Here is an 18849-nt window from a genome sequence, read left to right as displayed (position 1 = left end):
CACGCACGGCTCCCCGCACATTCCAGCGGCCTCTTGGGACCAGAGGGATGAAACAGAGTCTCTGGGCCATTTTCCCCCAACGTGAGCTATTCTCGTTCAAAATATCCAGTAACCTTCCTGAAGATAAAGGGGATAAGGAAAAACAAACCTATTTCCCCCAAATAACTTGGCTTTCCTATCCCCAACCTCACGCACAGCCAGAATGACACCGACCCTGCGCAGAGAGAGGACGCGAAAACTTCACACGCAAGGCGGCCGCGCAGAGTTCAGCCGCGACGGGACAGATGTAGCCACAGCGCACCCCGAGTCCCCGCTCCCCTTTCCCTACTCTTACTTTTGGATGATCTGCGGTAGGCCGGCTGGGGGCGGCGGCGGCGGCGGCGGCATCCCTCGCGGGCCGGGGGGCGCGGGGGCCGCGGGGGGCGCCGGTGCACCCGGCACGCTGCGGGCATCTCTGTCGGGTTGCTCCGGGCCGCTGGGATCCGCGTCCTGGCTCATGGCTGCGGCCAGCACCATGTGAGGCGAGGCCGGCCCCGGGCTCGAGGCGAGAGAGCGCGCGCAAAGGGCGGCCCCGGGGCACGGGCGCTCACTGGCCGGGGTCCCCGTGCCCAGTCCCCTTGTCCTTCCCGGTGGCGCGGGGAGGAGACGCGAGGGGCGGGGAGGAGGCAGTCCCGGCGGCGCCGCCTCCTCCGCCTCCTCCTCCTCCTCCTCCTCCCGCCGCTCCCGCTAGCCCAGCCGGGCCACGCGGGGGCGGGGGCCAGGGGGCGTCTCCCCGGCCGGCAGGAGCCGCTCGGCCCCCGGGGGGCTGCTCAGCGCCGGGGTGAGCCGGGGAGCTCTGCCCTTGGACCCTGAGCGCGGCCAGGGGAGAGGGAGCGCGGCGCGCGCCAACCGCCACCTTGCGCCCTCACGGTCCCCGGCCCGGCTCTCCGCAGCGCAGCGCAGCGCAACCGCGTGAGGCGGCGAGACGCACTCCAGCCAGCCGCCGGCCGCCGCGCTCGCGCCTCTGCCCGGAGCTCTGCCGACTCGGGGTTGTCCCCGGGGACCGCGCGCGCGACCTCGCGCGCTCCTGCCAAGCGGGCCGGACTGAGCGCGCCCCGGGGCGTCCGCGCGCATCGCCAGGGCGAAGTGAGTGGGGCTTGGCACCTTCCGGCGTCTGGAGCCCGGCCAGCGCCACTCTCGTCCGAAGGGCCCGACCCGGCGGGGGAAAAGTCCGGAAGCTCCCCCACTTCGGTGGGACGTCTAACCTCCGGTCTTACATGACCAGGCCCGAGGGCTCTCCACACTGGCAGTTCCGGCTGCTGATTTCAGGGGTCTCCGGAAGCAGCCAGTGGGACCGCCGTGGTTTCTCTTCTTTTTTCCCGCTACGATCCCGGGAGCGCAAAGACAAAACCATGTATATGTTGTATTCTTGTTATGTATTGGCGAGATCTCAGTAGAAATGTAAAGGATGAAAAGGAGAGAGTTCGCTGACATCGCGCCGCCACCATCACTGCCTGTGTAGTTCCGTTCGCTGTCCCGGCGCCCGTGTGCGCCAGTTCACCTGCACACGCCCGCTCACAGCTGAGGCCGCGGGCATCTGCGCTGAGGAGCCACGCTCAAGGTGCAGCTTAATGTCCTGGCCCGCGAGTTGGAGGTCTGGGGAGGCACCCGGTGCCACAGAAACATCTACAAGCTGGGCAGAGCTCGTGGAGAGTGGTTATCCAGAAGATCCTTACCGTGCGTTGGGCGCACTAGCTTTCCAAATCCTGACATTGGCCGCCCGGAGGAAGCAAAGAAAAAGCATCCCTTGGGTGCCTTGGAAGCCAGAGCGAAGGCCAGAGTGTCCCGTGGCCTGGAAAGAAGTTTGCTGGGGGTCTCAAAGCCCACGCGTCCTCCTCCCACAGCCACGTGAAGGAACATTCTGGGGATGCGTTCTCTGGAACGTGGCAACTAACGGAATTCCCTGAAAAATGGTTTCTTCTCTCCCCAGACTGTGAGTTTCTGTCAGTTCCCCACCCCCACCCCCACACCCCGCAGGCTCAGGAAACTAAGCCTCCCTTGATTTTTGTCATCCAACCTAGATCTTTACCCCTCCCTCTCTCCTACAGATAAAAATGGACCATCCACTCCCTTCCTCCCTCCCTTCCTCCCTTCCTTCCTTCCTTCCTTCCTTCCTTCCTTCCTTCCTTCCTTCCTCCCTCCCTCCCCCTCCCTCCTTCCTCCTACAAATAAAATGATATGTCAATTCCTTGTGTTAATAAAGATCGTCACAACTCAGAAAATGAGTCTCACTAAAAACCCAGGTATTGGTTGTTGCCCCCATTTCACAAATGAAAGGGCGTCAGGGCGATTTGTCCAACCATACATGACTAGTAAGTGGCCATCCCAAAATGAGTCTTCTGAGGCTGAGTGGTTAGCTCATCATCTCTGGTTTCTATCAATAGAGTTCTTGACTATGGTTTCCATAAAACTCCTCCACCTTCCACTGCCTCCCCCCGCCCCCACCCAGGGGAGCCCTGGTTGAGGAATTACCTGAAATTAACATTGCAACTCTTCCAGAAACTAAAGTTAAAACTTCCCGTATGCTTGCATTAAAATTTCCGAGAATCCCCAAAAACCTTTGTGAAAAGGGCTTTATAGTCAAAAAGACAAACCTGTGTTTACCAATGGAGTGATTCAACATCTGAGTGTCAGTTCCCAAATATATAGATTGGGAATGAAAGACCTGGCTTACACAGTCCTGTTAGGCTTAGGGATCATGTATCGTGCAAATTTGGTGCAGGAGGTATCAATCCAGCAGTTATTACAAACATGATTCCTTATACCCCAACCTTATAGCCAAATAGAACCACCGATCTCAAACTTCAGGAAGCTGAGTGTCTAGGAGTCACAGTATTGATATACCTATATCCATCCCTGTAACAATAGCTTCTACTGGCAGAAAAGAGAGAGACCGTATTATATGAATGCAGTTCTCTACACCTCAAAACTAATGTATTAGCATATGCGACAAAATAATAACGGTGGGTAAAATCTAAGTATTCACTGGGCTTTTCTTTGCATTTTTTCCCATAAATTTGAAATTTTCAAAATAGAAAAATTATTAATAATTCACAGGTTGCTTTTCAGAAATCCCATTTATAGCTTAATATTTGCAACTTATGTTTATGTAATAACTGAAATTTAGATGGAAGCAGATACAAATTGAGAGGGAAACACCGCAGCAGAAACCCAAAGCTTGTTCGTGTTCTGCCTCAAATCCCCGCAAAATGTTGTACAGGATAATAGCAAACAAGCAGACTAAGCAGTACCAGTGAAGAATGTTTTTTAACTTGTGTTTTCCCACTTCTTTCCAGGAAGAATGACAGAGATCCCCAGCTGGGGTTGCAGCCATTTAAGAAACTGTAGCACTCTTGCTTTTGTGCCCTCCCCAGCCCCACCCCGCCAGGGAGCGCTTCACCGTTACCAAAGTGAGAAAAAAGGCTGGGTGAGTCACCTTGACAAATGGGGAGCATGACTGGGAGGTGAGGGCTGCTAACATTTCTCTTTGTTCCACTCCCAGAAGCATCCTGTCTGTCCTGATCTACCAGTAAACTAGGATCAGACAGTGAGACTTCTGCTGTCTATGAATATACTGAACATTTAACAGGAGTCAGCTGCTGAGTGCTTTCATAGAGTCTTACTTCATACTCACAATGGCCCATGAGCTAGTTACTGTCATCTGTGTTTTAGAATTGAGAAAACTGAGGCTCAGATGGCTGCAAGAACTTGCCCCAGGTCACCTGGCTTTTAAGAGGCCAAAACAGGACTGCAGTTAGGTGACCTGGTCCCTAACCTCTCTCCACTGCCTCAGTGACAGACATGGAGATGAGATTCCACCTGTCTTCTTTTGCTGTGATGTTGCCTGTGTCTTCCAATGAATGTAAAATGTCACCTGCACTGTGGCTCAACTCTGCCCCTCATATTTATCCAAATCAGTAAAATAATAGGAGGGATCCAAATTGACATCTTACAAGCAAGAAAATTCAGAGAAATTAAGCAACTGGGCAAAGTAGTGGGAAGGCGGCGGGGGAACTAGAACCCAGGTCTCTGTTACTTACTAGGGTCGTTCTCAAACTTGCCACAGCCTCTGCCGTGCTTCCTAATATTGATAAATATTTGATGGGTTCCAGACGCTAGTTCTAGGAGCTTTTTCATGTTTTATTTCAGTTAGTATCACCATTTTGCAGACAGAGAAGCTTGATGAACCTGTGTCCAAGGTCACTAGGATGATAACCAGTGGAGCTAAGCTTCAGACCCTGGTCTAGCTCCCTGCAACTTCCCAAAGGGGAACCAGCCCATTCTCAGCGATGATTGTAAACATTCATCTCTGCAGATGAGATCCCTTAATAGGTACTGCTATTCCACATATGTATATTATTACTGTTATTTTTAATAGATTTACTAGATTGTTAATGTTTGATAATTTTCACCCAATGCTGGTGAATGCAGAACACAGACATTCTCACACACTAGTGGGTGAAAATGTCAGTTGCTACAACGTCTTTGGAAGTGAGTTGACAGTGTCTATTAAAACTGCACAAAGCAAACTGACTTAGTAGTTACTTTTCCAGGAATTTATACTGTGCGTTTACATGTAGCAACCACCAAAGCCCCATGTACAAGGGAGTTCATCGTGGCATTGTTCATAATAGCAAAAGCTAGAAACAACCATAGTGCCAAGCAGTGAGGGACTGGGTACATCAAGAGTGGTCCCTACATACAAGGGAATACAACGTAGACCTTAAAAAGCAGGGGGCAAATCTATACAGACTGCTAGGGAGAAATTTCCAAGATGTGTTACTGAGTAGAAAATATCAGTTCCTCAACAGTATGATTCAATATATGTAAAGTCAAAGATCATAAAACATTTCTAGAAAATTCTACAAGAAATTTATTATTAACAGTAATAACCTCTTGGGGCACCTGGGTGGCTCAGTTGGTTAGGCATCTGACTTTGGCTCAGGTCATGATCTCATTGTTTGTAGGTTTGAGCCCCAAATCGGCCTCTGTGCTGACAGCTCAGAGCCTGAAGCCTGCTTCAGATTCTGTGTCCCCCTCTTTCTCTGCTCCTCCCCCTCTCATGCTCTGTCTCTCAAAAATGAATAAACATTCTAAAATTTAAAAAAATAGTAATAACCTCTAGAAATTGGGATGGGGCCAGAACTTTATCCTTTTGTGATTTTTTATATTGTTTGAATATTTGAAATACAATTTTATTGAAGTATATGTATTGTTTGAAACTTTTTTACTATGAACATGTGCTTTTTTAATTAGCTAACTACAAAACTTAATTATTTCTTCAACTAGTAATTCTTAATAATACTTAGCACATTAATAGGATATTTATTTTTAAAGCAAAAATCCATCTGGAAGAATGAAGAAACACATTGGACAAAGTATTGTCCAGAGTAGCCTTTTGACATCCTAACAACCCAGTAGAGATAGTTGAATAATTAACTTATTAAGTTGTCAGCAGTCATGTTGCTACAGTTAGACAGTTTACTAGTTTGACGATGATGGATAAACATTAATCAACCTATCAACATAAGTCACAACATAGTAACTGTTATCTGGGGGTTAATGATAACAGTTACTGCTTTTTTTGAATATTACTCTATGCCAAGCTGTCTTAAGTACATACTATTTCTCATTTAATTCCTTACAATCACCAGGTGGTTGTTTTTGTGCCCATTTTACAGATTAAAAAACTGAGGCTCAAAGAAGTTCAGCCACCTGACCAGCTATTAAGTGGTGTTGCTGTAGATCGAACCCCAGTCTTCATCACCCCTGGGATCGGACTTTTAACTACTCTGTATGGCGGCATGGTGCATCTTGGTATTATGGGCTTTTGAGACCAGAAGTTTCTCTGCTAAATCCTGGCTGGATATCTCTGATATCTGTCTCCAATCTCTCTCTCTTTCATCTCCCATCTCTCCACATGACCTGGATTCTCTTTTCCATCCCCCTGAGGTGAGCTTTCTCCATATGCTGACCCTTTTCTCAGAGCTATAGCATGATCTTTTACTTGAACTCCTTGGAATCCCTGGATATGCTTCCAAACAATCATAAAATAAAATCCTGTGCTGGCTTCACTAAGGATTACCTCTCTGAAAACCCAGGAGAGGCAGTGGCTGAAGGATGCTGTTTAAAAATAATATGGTTACTCATGGAACTGGATGCACATTTGAATTTGAAGGAGACAGTCAGGGAACTTTAGCTGAGGAAAAGTGAGGACATGACCCATGAGGTTCTTTTCTGCCTAACAACTCACAGAGAAGGTCCCTCATTGGCTGTGAGGAAGGGCTCAGCCTCCATCTCTCTGATGGTGGATTTGTCATCTAGGCCCCCTTGTCCGCCAATGAGCTACACAGGTGTTGTGTTATAATCAGTACAGCAGGTGGCTGGGCGTCAGAAAATCCAGGTTCTGGACCATGAGGTGTATCGATTATTCCTAAATAGAAAAGCAGTCATCCCAAACTGAGAGTGACATCAGCACCTTTGTCTTCCCTGAACGCATCACTGCCCCAAACCCAGGTGGCTTGAGCTCTGTCCTACCACTTGTTCAGTACCTGGCGACAAACCAGTAACTGTGGTTTGAATTCAGAGTCCTGGGGGACTCAAAGCAGGCGAGGGCAGGGTTATGTGGGCATGGCTTCCTGGAAAAGAATTTTGAGCTGTGTTTTGAAGGACCCAGAAAATGGCTTTATCTCCTTTGCTATTTCCAAGAGAAAGCAGCAGGATATAAGAAGGGGTGTTATAAAAGAAGTCGCAGCTGAATTTGGGGGGGGGGGGATGGGAGACGATGGTGCTATGAAATGAATGTGGGAGAAATGTTAGCTGGTGGCTAATTGCGTGATTTAAGTTCCATGGGGCTCCGCACCCCCTGTGGAGACCCAGCTTCTACACTGCAAGCTTAATCCCTGGGGAATGTCACTGTCATTCAGAGGCTGGTAGTGTGACTAGGGCCCCAGCCAAGCAAAACAGCACTTCTCAGAGTCAGGGGATTCCTTTATCGAGCCCCTCCCCCCAATCACCTCCTCCCGTCTTCTCTTATCACTGGGGCTGTCTGTCTGTCAGACCAGTTGGTCATCAGGGAATAAACATCTCAGGCTGTTTGCCCACCAGTTCGGGGATCAGGTGACCATTATGGAAGGCAATACCAGAGGCCTTTGCATGCCAGTGTGACGCCAGGAACAGTGAGAGCCTGTGATGTGCTGACCTCACTGAGCGGGCACCCTTGCAGCTGGCCTGGAGCTGATGGACAAGTGCCACTCCCTGATGTGGCACCTTTGGTCATCCCAGGGCTACCCCCTGCAGGAGACCCTGCCGAGCCCCTCCCAGCATAGACTCTCCAGTCAGAATAGCTGGATTAGAAACCCAGACCCAGGATCTGTTAGCTGCATGACTTAAGGCAAGTAACTTCACCTTTCTGAGCTTCAGTGTTTCCCTCTGAAGAATGAGAGTAATAATGCCCGCGCGGTAAGATTACTGTGAGGATTAAATATAAAGCACTTAGGAGAGTGGTAAAAGGACTTACACTTTCAGCTCTAGGATGAATAGGTCTTGGAGCACCTGGGTGGCTCAGTGGGTAGAATGTGCAACTCTTGATCCTGGGGTCATGAGCTCCAGCCCATGATGGATGTCGAGCTTACTTAAAAAAAACAAAACAAAACAAAACAAAACAAAACAAAACAAAAACAATGAACAGGTCTGGGGATCTAATGTAAAACATGGTGACAAGAGTTGATAACACAAAGATAAATCTGTGAAGTGATGGATATGATAATTATAACCAGACGGTGGAGCTCTTTCACAATGTATACATACATCAGATACCATGTCTTACCTGTCTTACAATTTATTGTCAATTATACCTCAATAAAGCTGGAATTTTTTTTTTTAACGTAAAGCACATAGGCCAGTGTCATCTGGCATGTGAATGGGGCTTAGCAAGCTGCTGTTGACTGGTTTTCACATAATGATGACTGAACTTTCCATCGGGGAATCAGTGATCATAATACATAGTCTTCTCTTGAAAGGGGGAGGGTGATCTGAATCGGGATGGCAGTCACCTTCTGCATGTAAAAGCGCCAGGGTGAAAGGATAGACTTGCAGGAACCATCTGGAAGGGAAGCAGGGAAAAGGGAGTATTGTCAGAACACAGTGGGGAGGAGACCTGCAGCCCTGGCCTTGGGTCCTGGCTCTCCTCCTTTCCAGCCAGGGACCTTGGGCCTTGCTTTGTGAACTCTCCACTCTCCCTTTTCCTTGGCCATAAGATGGGGATCACAAATTGTTCCTTCTTTTGTTGCGAGGCTGAGCACAAGGCTGGCCCAGAGTCATCTCTCAGTACAAGTGGCTGTGATGATGACCTGCTTGGTCACAAAACACCAGGCAGCTCAGAAAATTCGAATCCGTAAGAGGAGGGCCCCCAAGAGAGTGCAAGGGGTGAGGGGTGTGGTTTGGTTCAGTCTTTGGAGGTGGGGGATTTATTGAGGTTGGGGGCTTGCTGGGGGGGTTGCCTGCTCCTCAGAACGTTTCACTGAGGAACTTGACATCTGATGATTTAAAGAATCCCAAAGAAGGCCTGTTAGGATTGGGGAGGGATAGGGTTTCCCCTATCACATGTCTGCTTCACTCTGCTCCCCTCTCCCCAGAGAAGAGCAAATACACATGTCTAAAATATCTAAGGGAGTGTTATGGGTTGAATCGTGTCCCCTAAAAAGATCTGTTGAAGCCCTACCCCCTGGCACCTGTGAATGTGACTTTCTTTGGAAATAGGGCTTTTGCAGATACGGTCCAGTTAGGTCATTAGGTGGGCCCTCATCCAATATGACTGGTGTCTTACAAGAAGAAGCCAACTTAGACATAGATTGCACAGGGAGGAGGCCGCGTGACCACGTGGCCTGGCTGCAAGTCCAAGAGCACTGAGCGCTGGCAGGCAGCCCCACAAGCTAACAAGGGTTCTCCCCCTCCACCCCTCATGTCTCAGATGGCCCCTGTCTACACCTGGATTTCCGGCCCCTGGCCTCCAGAACTGTGGGGATAAATTTCTGTTGTTTTAAGCCATCTAGTTGGTGGCGCTTTGTTATAACAACCCTAGGAAACTAATACGGGGAAGCCAGGGACTGGGGGAGAGGGAGGAGCTGAGGGATTGTGTTCCCTTGATCTGAGAACCCAGGAAACCAGATCAAGGAATTCACAGCCAGAGGAGCCTCAGAGGGCTGAGCTCAGTTCCAATTCCAGGGCCATGAAGGCAGGCAAGATGTTTGGATGAAGTGATAATAGGAGGCAGGAGAAGATTCTGCACAAGGATGTTGGCTCTGAAGATCTGGAAATCTGGGGTGGTGTTTAGTTCTGCCATTGGTTTGTCTGTAGCAGGATCGTTAGGGACGTTGGCTTTCAATCCTGACTCTATTGCTTACTGGCAGTGTGACCCTGGATGGGTTACCCAGCTACTGTGTGCTTCAGTTCCCTCACCACGAGGTCCGTAAGTTGCTGTGAGAGTCACAATGCTGTATGTGTGACACACAGCAAGTCTTCAGAATTCATCTGTGGAATGAATAATTTAGGTGAGTGTTTAACACCATGTCTGCCAAAGTTAGGCTCCCTGGGAAACAGACTCTGAGATAGAGATGTGCTGCTGCTCCAGAGATCAATACTTAGGGAAGCAAAGAGAAGGAAGCAGGGTTGGGCAGAAAGAGAAGTGGGCTGTGATAAAACCTCCATGGAGACCTCAGCCAATGCCATGGAAATTCTGAAGCTGGGGTGGCCCTTCAGAAGTGGCAAAATGGCTCTGAGCATTTCTACATCAACATCCCCTCCCACGCCCTGATCATCTCTAACAGAAAAGTGAATGTGCCTGACCCAGTGATCCTAACCAAATCCTTATTACATTTCATTGGCTCTGACTGAGACATGTTCCTATTCATGAACCCATCTATGGCCAGAAAATGTGATACTCTCATTGGCCAAGCCAGAGTCACATGCTCATCCCTGGTGTCACAAGTCCATGAATGCCACCTGAAGCCTGCATGTTGGAAATTGGAGAGTCTGGGGATGCCTGGTTGGCTCAGTCAGAAAGCATGCCACTCGATCTCGGTGTCATGAGTTCAAACCCCATGTTGGGTGTAGAGATGAAAGAAAGAAAGAAAAAGAAAAAGAAAGAAAGAAAGAAAGAAAGAAAGAAAGAAAGAAAGAAAGAAAGGTGAAGAGAGAAAGGAAGAAAGAAAAGAAAAGAAAGGAAGAGAGAGAGGAAGGAAGGAAGGAATGAATGAAGGAAGGAAGGGAGGGAGGGAGGGCGGAAGAAAGAAAGGAAATCGGAGAGTCTGTGATTCCCTTAGTGGAAAAATCTAAGGGTGCCAAGAATGAGTGAATGCTGGACAGTGAAAGCCTGACAAACATCTATCTATTCTTTAACTGGAAAGGATGTTATATAAACAACTTCTGTTATGGCAGGTGCCTACCAAGAATGAATACTGTGATATGGAATGCAACATGCATTTCAGGGTGTTTGACACAGAGGAAGGTATTCAAAACATGTTTGCTGAAAAAAATTAAATAAATATTACTAACTAAACAGGGGGAAAGAAAGCATCCACTGGGTGATCCTCAAGCTGTTTTCAATCTTAGCCCTCCAGAGGCTTCTGAGCTGTTGGATTGTTCTGTTTCTTATCTGGATGGTGGTTTTGTGGATGTGTCATAGAAATTCAACAAGTTACACGTCTATGATTTGTGTCTCTTTCTGCATCTGTTATACCTGAATAAAATTTCTTCAAAAGGTTAAGAAAACAAAAGAGAAAAAAGAAATGTCACATAGTCTGTGGCACAGATAGTAAGATAGCATTCTTAAAAATAATAAAATACATAAAATAAATAATATTGGCATTCTTTCCTCATGTTCTAGTCTTCTGTTTCTGTCCGTAATCTTGGACGAGTAACAGCCTCTCCGTTGCTGGCTGTTCATTAAGAACAATTTCATCAAGGATGATTTTTATGATAATTGAGTGTTCCTACAACCCCTTACCATCAACAATTCAGATTTAGGTTTTTAAGGGCGTGTCATGAAGGTCATTTCAACGCCAGTTTTTTCTTTTTTTGTTATTAAAAAAATTTTTGAACGTTTATTTTTATTTTTGAGAGAGAGAGAGAGAGACAGAGCACAAGTGGGGGAGAGCAGAGAGTGAGGGAGACAGAAGCAGGCTCTAGGCTCTGAGCTGTCCACACAGAGCCCCACGTGGGGCTTGAACCCGTGAACCATGAGATCATGACCTAAGCCGAAGTCAGAGGCTCAACCAACAGAGCCACCCAGGTGTCTGAACGCCAGTTTTTCCAATGTGTGTTTCAAACTAAGCTTCAAGGATTCAGATAACCACTTTGTTCTTGTTTCATTTTTGCTAAGCTAGTTGAAAATAAGTGGTAGGTACCATAACAGTTCATCCCTAAATACCAAGTATTCCCAAAGAACGAGGATATTTTTCTCTGTAACCACAATATCAAGACACGCAAGAAATTTAACACTGATATAATAATATAGTATTATTTTCTCTACATCTACGAATTTTCCCAGTTGTCTAGATAACATCTTTTATATTTGCTTTTTTTGTTTAAATCTATGATACACATTTTACATATTGTGTTTTTTATTCTCCTTAGTCTGCTTTATCCTATAATTGTTTTCACACTTTTTTTTTGTCATTTATAGCATTGACAATTTTAAAGAGTCTAGGATTTGCAGAATTTATATTCTTTTTTTTTTTAAGTTTATTTATTTACTTTGAGAAAGTGCGAACAAGCTAGGGAGGGGCAGAAACAGAGGGAGAGAGAGAATCGCAAGCAGGCTTCGTGCTGTCAGCACAGAGCCTGACACGGGGCTCGACCTCACAAACCGTGAGATCATAGCCTGAGCTGAAACCAAGAGTCAGCTGCTCAACCAACTGAGCCACCCAGGCACCCTGCAGAATTAATATTCTATTCTGGATTTCTCTTATCATTTTCTCATTACTAAGTTTAGCTTAAAATACTTCAACAAGAAGACCACGTAGGTGGTATTGTTTATCTTCCATTCTTCAAACAAGGTGGCCCATCAGGCCAGTTTGTCCATTACTTGGTGATGTGAAGTTGTCTCCCTCGATTGAAGCAGAACTCAAGATCCCATCTCTTTCCCTTTGTAGTTAGAAACCATCTTTGACATGACACTTGGAGACGATGTAAGTGTCCTATTCCCCAATCATCATTCGCCTGCGGTTTTAGCATCCACTCATGATCCTTGCTAGAACCAGCTATATATGAGGGTTTTCTAATTGAATCAATCCATCTACATTTATTAGATGATTTCTTTTGTAAAGAAAGGACATAACCTGTGTTCCCCTGTCTTCTCTTTCTTCTCTCTTCTGTCTCTGTGTCTCCCTCCCTGCCCCCCTCCTTTCTCTTTCACGTGTATGTCATATCCACATAGGCTTGCTTTCCTTTTCACAAAAGGTATTTAAGGACTGTCATATACCTTTTTTAAAAAATTGTCTGTTTTGTCCATTTTTATATTGCCTCCATTTATATTTTATATTTGGAGGGTTTTCTTCCCCTTCAATTTTAAGTCCTCTTCATGTATTAGAGAAATTAGATCTTTATCTCTGATATAGGTGACGAATATTTCCACCTAGTTCAGTATCTCTGTTCTGATTTTGCTTATTATATTTTTTTGCCATGCTGATTCCACTTTATTTTTTTGCAGAGAAATTCATCAATCTTTTCTTCTGTTACATATGGATTTTGAGTCAGAGTTAGGGTTTAAAAAGTTCCCCCACACTGAGATTATTTTTTAAATTCTCCTGTTTTCTTCCAATACTTGCATGCCTTTCTCTCTTACACTGAGACCTCTGATCCATTTGGAGTTTATTCTGGCGTACAGGGTGAGCCATGGATCCAATTTTATCTTTCTCCAAATGGCCGACCAGTTGCCCCCAACACCACTTATTAAAAGAACCAGCTCTTCCTGTGTGGTTTAAGATTTTATCTTTATCGTATGCTAAATTTCCATATGCACTTAGGTCTATTCCTGAACTTTCTATTTTGTCCTAAGTCTGTCTATTCATTTACCAGTTTTAATTATAGATTCTTTATAATATCATTTATTGCTTGACAAGCCTGGTTTCTCACAGCTCTTCTTTTTTGGGGTTTTTTATTGCTATGGTTGTGTGTTTATTTTTCTATATGAGTTCTGAAGTCAACTCTCCTAAGGGAGGGAATGTGGTCTTTTTATTAGGATCGTGTTAAAATTATAGATTAACTTAATGAGAATTACATCTTTATGATGTTCAATTGTCCCGTCAAAGAACAAGGGATGCCTTTTGTTTTGTTCAAGTCTCCTGTTATGTCCTTTGGGAGTGTTTTAAAGTTTTCCACAGAGAGGTTTTGACAATTTTAGCAGTAGTAAATAAAACATTTGACACTCCAGCAGATCAAAGCAAAAGTTTTATTACGGAAAAACTGATACTAGAAGAGAGAACGGAGCCAGGCAAATCACCACATTGACACCAGCTGCCAGCTTCCCAGCCCAGAAGGACAGGAGACCCGGAGCCAGATGGAAAATCAGCCAGGACAGAAGGTAGCACCCAGGACACCTCTCCTGGGACCAGTCACCACCCTCCTGGTACCTGAGCTTGTAATGCCCTAGGGATTCCAAATTACTTACGTAGGTGGCTACTTTCAGACCCAAGCCTACCTATTATATGCTGTTTTCTCATCTGCGGCCGTATAACTCATGTTCTAGATGCCTAGGACCACAATACCAGGTCAATAACTCCCTCAGTCTATGTTAGAATGTCCACATCATTCAAATATTTATTAGTTTATTCCTAAATATTTTCTACTTTTTTGTTTCTGTAATAAATAGAGGTTTCTCTTTCATGATTTCCTCTAACTGGCTATCGTTCATATAAATATAAACATATTTGTACAATTGTATTTATATTTTATTCATCTCTATAAAAATGTGCATGGATATATATATATATGTACATATGTACATATATATATATATCCTACAGAATTATTTGCCTTGTGTTAGTTTTATCATTAAAACTTTTGAGTTTTCCAACTATACTATCATGTCACCTACCGATAGAGATAGTTTTATTTTTTAATGTTGACTCTTATGCTTCTAGGAGTTTTCTCTTGTCGAGTAGCATTGGCTAATATCTCTGATATTATGTTAAATAGCAGTGGACATATTGGCTATCCTTGCCTTGTTCCTGACCTCACGTGCTTATTCATTAATAAGATTATTAATCTTATTATCATTAATCATTAATAAATGATTATTATTTTTTATAAATTATTGTTATTATCATTAATCATTAATAAATTATTATTATTATCATTAATCATTAATAAAGATGCCGTCTTTAGGAATGAAGTATACGTTCTGAATATATACATTATATGAAAATTCATTAATTCTTGTTTTTATTTAATGTTTTGATCATAAATATTTAGTCAAAAGGTTTGTAATATCTATAGTATATAATTTTCTCATAAATTTATTATTATGGTAAATTATATTAATGAACAATATCAAACCATTCTTGTATTACTGGAATAAATCCCACTTGATTATGGTATGTTTTGGGGGAGGGGAATTGTTTGGATTTTTTATAGTTTTTTCCGTTATTTATTTATTTTTTAAGTTGATTTAAGCAATCTCTATACCCAATGTGGGGCTTTACCATTGTTTCAGTAAGAAGTTCAAGTGCACATTTAGGGCTATTTTAAGAAACATGAACACTTTGGCTTTCATTATTACATCAGATGAAAAAAGTAATTCAAAGAATGGTTTTCAGGGGCAGTTGGGTGACTCAGTCAGTTAAGCATCTGACTTCAGCTCAGGTCATGATCTCACGGTTTGTGGGTTTGAGCCCCACGTCAGGCTCTGTGCTGACAGCTCAGAGCCTAGAGCCTGGAGCCTGCTTTGGATTCTGTGTCTCCCTCTCTCTCTGCCCCTCCTCTGCTCATGCTCTGTCTCTCTCAAAGATGAATAAATGCTAAAAAAATAAATAAATATAAAAAACAAAACAAAACAAAAAAACCCAAAGAATAGTTTTCATCTCTTACTATGATTAACAGCAAAACCAAGTAGAAAAATAAAAGAATGTATTTTATTTTTTTAAGTTTATGTGTGTATGTATGTATTATGTAATCTCTACACCCATCATGGGGCTCTAACTCATGACCCCTAGATCAAGAGTTAGCCAGCCAGCCAGCCAGCCAGGTGCCCGAAGAGAATATGCTTTATTTTACTTACTTACTTATTTATTTGGGAGAGAAAGAGAGAGTGCATGCACACACAAACAAGGGAGGCATAGAGGGGGAGAGAGAGAGAGAATCCCAAGCAGGTTCCATGCTCAGCACAGAGCCTGACTCAGGGCTCAAGGGGCCAATGGGGGGAGGGGGGAAGGGGAGGTTCAAGCCCATGACCTTGGGATCATGACCTGAGCTGAAATCAAGAGTCGGACACCCAACCGACTGAGCCAACCAGGCACCCCGAGAATGTATTTTAAAAGAGAGTATTTTATGAGACTTCTTTTGTTTAACTTTTCTATTTTTACTATGGACAATTTTGATAAATTGTGTTTTCTGGAAAATTATGGATTTTACCTACATCATCAAGTCTATTCACAAAAAATAGTGCAAAATAGTCTTATTTTTAAATTTTTTTTTAACGTTTATTTATTTTCGAGACAGAGAGAGACAGAGCATGAACGGGGGAGGGGCAGAGAGAGAGGGAGACACAGAATTGGAAGCAGGCTCCAGGCTCTGAGCCATCAGCCCAGAGCCGGACGTGGGGCTCAAATTCACGGATGGTAAGATCGTGACCTGAGCTGAAGTCGGACGCTTAACTGACTGAGCCACCCAGGTGCCCCAAGTCTTATTTTTAAAATTCCCTTTTTTCCAGTGGTTATTTTGTTCCTGTCACTTATTTTGTGTGTTTCGCCTTTCTCTCTTTTTTTTTCATTAGGTAAACTAGAGGTTTATGTATTTTGTTGTGTTTTTCAAAGAACCAGCATTTGGATATGTTTACCATTTCTGCTGTTTTCTTCTACTTTTTAGTAGAAAAAACACATCAGTGAATTTTTGCCACATCAGCGAATTGATGAGGATCCGGTGGTCTGGGGCCCTGCCAGGACATCCCCTCCGAAGTAAAAGACGAATTATTGTGTCTCGCGTCATCTACCACCAAAATGAAACACAACCTTTGCTTGCCCTCTTTGAGTCCTGGAGGCAGCATATTTATTTTACACTTGGGATACTGCTCTGATCCAGTCATGTATCAGGTGACACATAAGGCTGCCAGTTGTGTTATGTTTTTTGTTTTTAAGTAATCTCTATACCCAGAGTGGGGCTCGAACACGTGACCCCAAGATCAAGAGCCGCACGCTCTACTGACTAAGCCCAGCCTGGCGCCCCAAGGCTGCCAGTGTTGAACAAGGCACTGAGACCAGGGGAGGACTCTGCAGTAGGTCCAGGCTGTGGGGCAGGTCACCCTGTTGCTTGGGTCACATGACACAGGAGACCCTATGGTGCTAGAGGGGTTTGTGGAAGGAAAAGATACTGTGCAGAATTTATTATAAGCCGCAGTAGGAGAATCGCAGTAGACACACGTGAATTCTGGAGCAAGCCATGGCATGTACCACAGAGAAGTACACACCATGTGAAAAATAGCCAGGCCCTGCTAGAGGCAGAACCTCTGATCCTGCTGACGGTGGGATATCAAGTGACTACGTGGCAGAAATGCTCTATTATATTTCTACTCATGTGTAACGAATTATCACAAATGTAACAGCTTAAGGGAACACAAATTTATTAGCTCATAAATACATAGGTCAGAAGTCCAGCGTGGCTCAGATGGGTTCCCCTCTTAGGGTATCATAAGGCCAAAATCAAGATGTTAGCCAGGCTGAGTTCTTTTTTTTTTTTTTTTTTTTTTCTTTTTGAGGGAGAGAGAAAGAGAGAGAGAGAGAGAACAGGGGAAGGGCAGAAAGAGAATCTTAAGCAGATTTCACACCCAGTGTGGAACCCAACCCACGCCGGGCTTGATCTTAAGACCTTGAGATCATGACCTGAGCTGAAATCAAGAGTTGGCTACTCAGCTGACTGAGTCACCTACGCGCCCCCAGGCTGAGTTCTTATCTGAATTCAGGCTGTTGACCAAGTTTAGTTCTTTGTGGTTGTAGGACTGGTTTGTTTCTTTTTTAACATTTTTTTAATATTTACTTTTTTAATAAAATCTTTAAAGGTTTATTTTCAATTGAGAGAGAATATGAGCGGGGGAGGGGCAGAGAGAGAGGGAGGCACAGAATCTGAAGCAGGCTCCAGGCTCTGAGCTGTGAGCACAGAGCCCCACATGGGGCTCGAATTCGTGAGCCGTGAGATCATGACCTGAGCCAAAGTCGGACACTTAACCAACCGAGCCATGTAGGCGCCCCTGTAGGACTGTATTTATTGGCTGTCCACCACGGGCCTCTCTCAGCATGTGAAGGTCACTGTGTTCCTTCTCACGTGGCCCCCCCATCCTCAAGCCAGCAGCACATCGAACTCCTCTCATATTTCAAATCTCTCATTTTTTCTTTTGCTATCAGCCAGATAAAGCTCCCCATTTCGAAAGGCTCAGGTCATGAGAGCAGACCCACCCCAATAATCTTATTTTACCATCAAATGTGCTATATAACATAACAGAATCACAGGAGGGATATCTTGTCATAGTCACATATTCACGCTAACAATCCTCACTCGAGAGGTTAGGGCAGGACGTCTGGGGAGCCGTTTTGGAACTGGTCCCTACCACCACTGCCCATGAGCTGGGTTCTGGTCACGAACTGAAGAACTGATTCATGCCCATCATGAACTGATTTGTCAGGGTCCTGGAAGGTGGACGGATGAAATATCGGGCACAAGGAGGTCTCGGGTAGAGGCGTGTGGATGAACCTACGAAGTGTGCGTTAAGCGTGATGATCATTGAATCATATGAAAGCCACCCCTTCCGGCCGAAAGCATTCACCGTGGAAGAGGCACTGAAGAGCCAAGTACCCAAAATGACTTGGGGGGGGGGTTGAGATCAGTCAGCCTCTGTCATCGGCCACCCCAGTACTGTCCAGTGAGTGTGTCAGTGAAGTATCCCGAGTTCCAGGGATGGAAGTCATTTATGAAACCACCAACACACACTCCCAGTCATCGAGACTGATCTAGCTACTGCACCGCTAAATATCCAATGCGCCGCCAACAGAGACCAAAGCTGAGCCCCTGATATAGCATCATCCTCCAAAGAGAGCAATCCCGGGGAGGCAAACGATCTTTGCGGGCCATTATCTGCTTACCACAGATAATGAGGGTCAGTTGCAGCTGTAAGACCAGTTTCAGCAGTGAGGTCTGTAGTTTTCTCTTGCTAACCTTTCTCTTGCCAGTTTTTCCCAAAAAGAAACTACCAAAGTCCTGAAGGAGCTGTGCCAAGATGGGATAAGTGAGTGGAACTGTCAGATACAAGGAGCCGACTGCTGTGGTTGCCATGGCGCACCACCTGGGTCTCCCTTTCAGGACCCCTCAGCTGCCAGAGCTGTCGGCTTCTGATGGCTCCCAACAGAGTCCCTGTCTGGAATTGCCCCAAACTGAATGAAGTGCCCCCCCCCCCCGGAAAGCCCACATCCAAGAAATAATCAGTATAGGAGTATAAAGTCCTGGACCCCTTGCCTTAGGGCGGGACATCCTGAAGAGCCATCCAAGCTCCAGGACTCCCAATAGAATCAGGAGGGTGAGGCCACTGCAGTGCGGTTCAACTTCCCC

General features: G+C 45.2%; 1 protein-coding gene and 1 long non-coding RNA gene across 4 annotated transcripts in view; one reads left to right on the top strand and one right to left on the bottom strand.

The window, feature by feature from the left end:
• RBM20 (RNA binding motif protein 20) overlaps nucleotides 1–662 on the bottom strand; it is a 196894-nt gene extending 196232 nt beyond the window's left edge. For all 3 annotated transcript variants that reach the window (XM_045438875.1, XM_045438876.1, XM_045438880.1), the window contains exon 1: nucleotides 335–662. In XM_045438875.1, the coding sequence (XP_045294831.1) occupies nucleotides 335–516 (182 nt within the window). In that variant the 5' untranslated portion in view covers nucleotides 517–662. The remainder of the gene's footprint in view (nucleotides 1–334) is intronic.
• A 34-nt stretch (nucleotides 663–696) lies between these two features.
• LOC123577066 lies at nucleotides 697–6113 on the top strand. The gene is made up of 3 exons (XR_006701695.1): nucleotides 697–1972; nucleotides 3336–3466; nucleotides 5721–6113. It is a non-coding gene; the product is annotated as an uncharacterized LOC123577066 (long non-coding RNA).
• Nucleotides 6114–18849: the final 12736 nt, after the last annotated feature.

This window comes from Leopardus geoffroyi, chromosome D2, assembly GCF_018350155.1.
Source record: "Leopardus geoffroyi isolate Oge1 chromosome D2, O.geoffroyi_Oge1_pat1.0, whole genome shotgun sequence".
Classification (NCBI taxonomy): Eukaryota; Metazoa; Chordata; class Mammalia; order Carnivora; family Felidae; genus Leopardus; species Leopardus geoffroyi.
This window is presented reverse-complemented; position numbering and strand designations above follow the sequence as displayed.